The 7,142-nt window shown below is 42.2% G+C and overlaps 3 protein-coding genes across 3 annotated transcripts; all 3 read right to left on the bottom strand.

Moving 5' to 3' along the window:
• Nucleotides 1-363: 363 nt before the first annotated feature.
• Nucleotides 364-1,116, bottom strand: LOC138312563 (uncharacterized). The gene has a single exon (XM_069253379.1). The coding sequence runs from the start codon at nt 1,114-1,116 to the stop codon at nt 364-366; it is 753 nt and encodes a 250-aa protein (XP_069109480.1).
• Nucleotides 1,117-1,313: 197 nt separating this feature from the next.
• On the bottom strand, nt 1,314-2,189 carry LOC138312561 (uncharacterized). The gene has a single exon (XM_069253378.1). The coding sequence runs from the start codon at nt 2,187-2,189 to the stop codon at nt 1,314-1,316; it is 876 nt and encodes a 291-aa protein (XP_069109479.1).
• A 2,630-nt stretch (nt 2,190-4,819) lies between these two features.
• On the bottom strand, nt 4,820-7,135 carry LOC138312560 (uncharacterized). Its single transcript, XM_069253377.1, has 2 exons — nt 7,009-7,135; nt 4,820-6,428 (listed from the first exon to the last, which is right to left on the bottom strand). Exon 2 carries the CDS (start codon nt 6,299-6,301, stop codon nt 4,820-4,822), a length of 1,482 nt encoding a protein of 493 aa, XP_069109478.1. The 5' UTR covers nt 6,302-6,428; nt 7,009-7,135.
• Nucleotides 7,136-7,142: the final 7 nt, after the last annotated feature.

Genomic DNA, 7,142 nt, shown 5'->3' with positions numbered 1-7,142 from the left:
CCTTAAAGTGTTGAAGAGTTCTCTAAGGCGCGAAAACACCCACAAGCGAGCTTACGTTCAAAGGGAAATAACTCTTTGACAAATGAACAACCTTCAGCGCAACTGTAACAACACATTCCCCGTCTGGTATATAACAATACCACTCTCTTACAATAATCTTAACTACTATTCTAAATATTTCCAAACTGAATCCTAATTTGAACCAGTTTGACACATTTAAACTAAACAACTTAAGTGAAACTTGCAAATGTCTTTAACAAGAGAAACATACACGATATTGTTCCTTTTACTTATGTCTATGAATTCAGCAGAACCGTAGATCTAGTCTAGTCTGTATCCTGGTATGGAATAAGAAGTACTATCTCATTCACTGGACGCGCATAGGTCGTCACTTTGCCGTTCTCTGCTACAACACGAACATTTGCTTTGCGTATCTTTCCATCTCCACTCGGGAAGAACAGTTGTAACAACACCTAAAGGCCAATAGTTCCTAGCTACTTCCTTGTCTCGCAACAGAATCACATCTCCAGAATGCAGATCCCTCTGTTCCTTGGTCCATTTTCGACGACACTGCAAGGTCTGAAGGAATTCTGACCTCCAACGCCTCCAGAACATTTCCGCTAATATCTGGACTCTCTTCGATTGTGCGCGGTATAGATTCTTTACATCTGTAGGTATCTCAATGTCAACCACTGAATCAATTTTCTGAGTGAGCAAAACAGATGGGCTCAGCGGATATGGATTCTCTGGGTCGGATGAAACTGGTACAAGTGGACGCGAGTTAATTATCGCAGATGCTTCAGCTAGAAAGGTATCCAAGACTTCATGTGTCAGACCACCACCTGGCACATCCATCAACAAGGAATCAAGAATCCTCCGGGTCACGCCTATCATGCGTTCCCAAACGCCTCCCATGTGGGAAGCATGTGGAACATTGAATATCCAGGAGGCACCTTCACTGGACAGAAAGTTCTTGACTTTGTCACCCTCAATGTTGATGCCTAGTTCATCAACAGCTCCGACAAAATTTGTACCTCTGTCTGAGCGATATATCTTTGCTTTCCCACGAATTGCTGTGAAGCGCCTTAGAGCGTTGATAAAGGTTGAGGAAGACATTTCTTCTATCACCTTCAATGTGAACCGCTCTCGTAGACAAACAAGTGAAGAGGACTGCCCATCGTTTAGCCTTTGCTATTCCGCCTCTTGTGCGACGAGTAGAAACTTGCCATGGGCCAAAACAGTCTACTCCAACAGAAGTGAATGGTGGTCCTGGGACTAACCGATCACGAGGTAAGTCTGACATCTGTTGGTATTCAGTGTTTCCTCCGTAGTTTTCTACATTTTACACATTTGTGTAGTAATATCGACGCAACTACACGCTTCATCCCAGTTATCCAGTATCCTGCATTCCGTACTGCACCTTCTGTAAGGTGTCGTCCCTGATGGCTGACTTTGCTGTGATAATGGCGAATCAACAACGTTGCGATATGATGACGTCCAGGGACTAATACTGGGTTCCTCTCCTTTACTCCGAGATCAGAATTGCTCAAGCGTCCTCCAACCCTCAGAATGTTGTTTTCATCTATGAATGGATTCAAACTGAGGACGGTGCTGTCATTTGGTAGCTCATTATGATTTAGTAAAGCGTCAATCTCTTTGCCATACATCTCCTTCTGAACTTGTAGAATTATCAGTCTCTCGACCGAAGTTTGTAAGTCCTCGTTGGCTGATGTACACGGATCTGTGCTAGCGGTATGGCTTGATAGTCTTTGTGCGCGTCTCTTCAAAAACACGATAGCACGTACCAACCTCTCCCAATCAGAAAACCTCTGAAACCGCTCAGTACCAAGATCGTAGTGTTGTTGAACAGAGAGTTTTAAACAACAAACTTCTGGACGCACTTCACAGTCGTTTTCGGGAAACTGCAGCTCAAATGCTTGGTCCGTGTCAGTTTTACTGGTACTAATACACTCTGGGCCTTGTATCCATGCACTGCTCTCTAGGAGATGAGATGAAGTTGGTCGAGTTCCAAGATCAGCTGGATTGTCTTTTGTTGACACATAATTCCATTGCTCAGCGTCTGTTGTCGCCAAAATCCTGTTGACACGGTTCTCAACATACACATAGAAGCGCCTTACGCGGTTATTGATATAGCCTAACACAACTTTACTGTCTGTGTAAAACTTCATTAGCTCAACTGGTAAGCTCAAGTGTTCAGATATAATCTCTGCAAGTTCTACGGCAGTGACTGCTGCACATAGTTCTAACCTAGGTATTGTGTGGCCGTGTTTTGGTGATACCTTGGATTTTCCCATAACAAATCCGACATGGCTGTCTCCGTTGACATCTATTGCTTTGAATATAGGCCACTGCACAAATTGCCTTTTCTGAAGCATCTGAAAAGATGTGTATTTCCTTCTGTAAGGTGCTGGATAGGGAAGTTGGTAAGTATGTTCGAGAAATTGATAAGTCCTTCAAGTCTCTCAAGGATTGACACCAGTTTTCCCACTCCTCTTTGAATTTAGGGCTTAACGGTTCGTCCCAATCCGTCTGTTCTGTGATCATATCTCTCATTAAGATCCTTCCATGAACCACTACTGGAGAGATAAAGCCTAGTGGATCGAATATGCTGTTGAGTGTTGACAGAACTCCTCTTCTCGTGAACTTCTTCATGACTACCTCATCTGGTATGATGAATTTGAAGTTATCAGAGTTCAAATCCCATGTCATCCCTAGACTCCTTTGTAGGGGCAATCCCTGCTGTATAATGTCCAAATTTTTCAAATCTCCTGCTAAGTCCTCCTTTGGGAAGGAATTCATGACTTCTCTGCTGTTCGATGCTACCTTGTGTAGACGCAAATTTCCTCCAGCAGTCAGCGCGCCTTGCGTACGCCGCATCACATCAATTGCCATTTCTGCGCTTGAAAATGAAGCCAAACCATCATCGACGTAAAAATCCTTACGAACAAATTCTGTCACGTCTTTTCCGTAGATCTCCTCCACTGCTTCTGCACTCTTGCGATGGCCATATGTAGCAATTGCAGGTGACGGACTGTTTCCAAAAAACATGTACACACATTCGATACTCAATGAGCTCAAGGTCTGGGTTGTTATCTTTAAACCAGAAAAATCGCAAGAAATTCCGATGTTTTTCTTCCACACGAAACTCGTAGAACATTTGTTGAATGTCTGCTGTTATACCAATAGGTTCTCGTCTGAATCTCATAAGAACTCCTAGCAGACTATTTGTGAGATCGGGGCCAGACATCAAAAACGTCATTCAAGGACAGGCCATTGAATCTAGCAGAAGAGTCAAAGACCACGCGTATCTGGTCCTTTTTCTTTGGGTGGTAAACACCGAATATAGGAAGGTACCAACTTTCCTCATCTGAAGTCATAGGGGGAGCTAACTCTGCATGATTGCTGTCAAACATTCGTTTCATGAATGTTGTAAAGTGTTGTCTTTTGATAGGATTCTTCCTTAAACCAACTGTCAAGTTCTGCGCTCTTCTTAAGGCCATATTCCTGTTGTTAGGCAACTTAGGCCGAGTAGCATGAAAAGGCAGAGGGGCAACCCAGTTGCCGTTGTGATCCTTTGTTACATCTCTGTCCATGATGTCCATGAATAGTTTATCATCCACTGACAAACCAACCTTGTTATCATGCTTCGTTGTTTTGAACACATCATCATGATCTCTGTTTTCTTTCAATTCAAACTGATTTTCACAGGGTGGAAACATAGAATGTCTACCATCTTTCAATACAAAGGTTTTCTTGACGTTGAAGACATCTGATTTATGCACCTGCCCCAGGCAGGTCTCGCCAACAATGACCCAGCCAAGTTGGAGTCGTTGCGCGTACGGTGATCCCCTATTACCAGTCCTCTGCTCCAGCACGTGGTGTGCTTCAGGCAAATCACGTCCTATTAGCAACAGTATCTGCGCCTTGTTGTCTAGTTCTGGGATCTTAGATGCAATGTCTTGAAGGTGTGCATGGCTACGGGCAACGTTGGGTGTTGGGATTTCTTCACGGACATCTGGTATTTCCCTGCACTCCGTAAGACTGGGTAATTCAATCGATGCGAGTCCTTCCAAATCCTTGATGATGAATCCAGATCTTTCTGTCTTGCGTCCTGAGCATTCTGTTACTCCTGCACAGGAAGACAAAGAATACTGAACTTCAGCATAGTTTCGATCATGAAACATATCGAAGAATTCTGGTTTGGCAAGGGAACGATTGCTCTGATCGTCAATCAATGCATACATATGAAAGGTTTTCTCTGGAAAGTCCTTTGGATGAACTTGAACAAGTACTACCTTGGCACATGATTTTCCAGGCGAGTGTGATTCACCACAGACTTTAGAGCATGCTGATTTTACGACATCACCTCCTTTATCTCCTTGTGTAGTGCTGGTTTCGGTCTTCCATTGACCCTCCCCGCCATGAACATGCAGGGCCGACGGGTGACTGTCGCTATCACAGGCATTACACTTTGTACTTGATTGACATGTTTTTGGCAATGTGGTCAGTTCTTTCACAGCACTTGAAACACAAGCCCTTGTCTTTGATGAACTTTTTTCTCACATTTAAGGGTTTCGACTTGAATGTACGACAAGCATTGAGAGTGTGACCTTCAATGTTGTGAAATGGACATTTAGGTTTGATCTTGTCCTTTGGCTGTACCTCTTTGGGTGTTTCAATTTCTGTCTTCAGTGATTTCAGTCTTGATGATTTTGTGCCCCTGTTTGTGTCGTTTTTGGTGACATGCGAAGAATCATCATATATGAAGCTCGGGTTGTTCAGCATAGAGCTAGTTTCCTTAATAAAGGCGCAAAAATACTGAAAATGGTGGGTAGGCAACACCATGCAAGTTCATGTATTTTGTTGCTTTGTGAGTCCATTTTCCTTGAAGATGATGAGGAAGTTTCTGGACGATAGGTGTAACACCAGTTGACGAGTTGAAATAACTAAGAAGTGAAGCGTACTTCTCATTCTCCATGGCAGATGATACCTCCATCAGCGTGTCGTGAAGTTCATACAGTTTCGCGTAATCTTTTGTTATCTTCGGTAGTGCAGCTAACTTCTTTTTAAGAGTTGACTCAATCAGTGCTGGAGATCCATAACGCTCCTCTAGTCTCTCCCATATCTTCTTTAATCCTCTTTCAGGATTGCTTATATTGGAGGATCGGATGCTGATTGCATGTTTTGTCGACTCTGGTCCTAACCACTTCACCAGTAAGTCCAATTCCTCTATTGGAGAAACACCAAGTTCCTTAACAACATTCAAGAATCCAGCTTTCCAGGGCAGAAAATTCTCTGGCGAATCGTTAAAGGCTGTGAGTCTAGAAAATAACAGGTCCTTTCTTAGCATAAATCTGGAGATCTCAGTTGTTATATTAGAGGGAACAAAGTTTTCTGCTGCTGGGTTTAATGCTTGTTGCTGATAATCCATCTCTGAGTATGGATGAGGATTACTACCACTTGCCATAGGCTGAAGAGGTTGAGGTTGTTGAGACTCAACGTATTGCTTCACGCGCTCAGTGGAATTCACATCTGATGGAATTATGTTGTCATTTACTCGATTACTTTGTTCATCAATATCCCACTTGTCCATTGTTTCCAAGGCTTCCACTTCCGCTTCTGCCTCAGCACATAACCTTTGCTCATGTAGTAACTGCATCTCTGCCTCAATTTCAAGACGTTTTCGCTCTGTCTGAGCTGTTGAGAGTGCCTCTTGTTCTTTTATTATTGCTTGCTGTTTTAGAAGCAGTGCTTTCTTCTCTGTGAATGGTATCGCCGCCCTGGCTGCTTCAGCCTTAGCCTTTGCCCTTGCTCTGATAGATGAAGTTGAACTTGTATAGGACCTTGACGACCTCCCAGAAGTTGACTTTTTATCATCAAGGTATATTTGACTCCTCTTAGTCTCGATTTCTTCCAGAAATTGGTTCACTAGATGATCATGGTGTTTGTCTTCATCATTATGTTGTTCAAAGAGTCTTTCACCCTCCTTACATCTTGAACTGTCCAGGAAAGAAGCATAGTCATTGGAGACTAGACGATAGCTAGCATACTCTAAGCATACAGATGTGTGAGTTTTCTTCAAAAGTTCTGGGCTCTGACGTTCCGAACGTTCATCCACTAATGCTTGGATTTTACACCATGCAGTGTGTAGTCTCCTTTGATATGATTCCACACTGTCTCTAAATTGTTCGGCTGCTTTTTCAGTCATGGTAATCAGCCTTCTTGATCGAGCGGCATCAGGCTCCATTGGCTTTTCATTGTTTTCAGACTTGCCAGCCATGTTGAGCAGGAATACGAGGCCTAATTCTTTTACTGTACCTGCACGGGACTATTAGTAGGGCGACAAACTACATAACCCTTCTTTTAAAGTGCGTGGCAACTTTATTCCGACGTAACGAAGTAAAAGACTGTAACAAACAGAAATAACCTTGTCTGAGTATTTTGACTTAATCTACAATGCGACTATAGACTTAAAATATCACAATACAACATACTTGAAATGTACTTGAAAAGTACTTAAGTAAACTTGAAATGTACTTGAAAAGTACTTAAACTGTTATATGACTGACTAGAAACATGCCTTAATCATGATAACAATATACACTTTGTTATACTACTTATGGTTACCTAATTATCTGACTAAATGCGATACAAACATAACTCACTTCAATTAATGTAATTCCTAGCTACAAATACTATACAATCCTTACAGGAAATTCGTTATTTCTAGCTCTATACAGCGTTCAATATAATAAACACTCTCGGTACACTGAACATACGTATGGTCAACTCGACTCAAAACCTACACTAGTATATAGGGACAATTGTGGGCGAAATGACTTACAGAAAAGACCCTAGGCCACATGGCATTGTTTATCGCGACAAATGCCAGGGCTTCTATCAACTAATTTCTGACAACAATACTGTAATCTTATTTATCGAAACATATTTTAACATTATAGTTCATGTAATACATATAAAACTTACATTATGGCCTCATAAACTTCTCAAATTATCTTTACAAGTATCAGCGTTCTTCTCCATTCATGACTGCCACTCTTTCTACCTTACAGTGTTGAAGAGTTCTCTAAGGCGCGAAAACACCATAAGCGAGCTTACGT

The sequence above is a fragment of the Argopecten irradians genome, unplaced genomic scaffold (genome assembly GCF_041381155.1).
Source record: "Argopecten irradians isolate NY unplaced genomic scaffold, Ai_NY scaffold_0372, whole genome shotgun sequence".
Classification (NCBI taxonomy): Eukaryota; Metazoa; Mollusca; class Bivalvia; order Pectinida; family Pectinidae; genus Argopecten; species Argopecten irradians.
The sequence above is the reverse complement of the archived record's forward strand: the minus strand, read 5'-3'. Positions and strand labels throughout refer to the sequence as shown.

Bases quoted from the DNA above. Each gene is read 5' to 3' on its own strand.
- LOC138312563 (XM_069253379.1), bottom strand. From the start codon at position 1,116: ATGTCTTCCTCAACCTTTATCAACGCTCTAAGGCGCTTCACAGCAATT.
- LOC138312561 (XM_069253378.1), bottom strand. From the start codon at position 2,189: ATGAAGTTTTACACAGACAGTAAAGTTGTGTTAGGCTATATCAATAAC.
- LOC138312560 (XM_069253377.1), bottom strand. From the start codon at position 6,301: ATGGCTGGCAAGTCTGAAAACAATGAAAAGCCAATGGAGCCTGATGCC.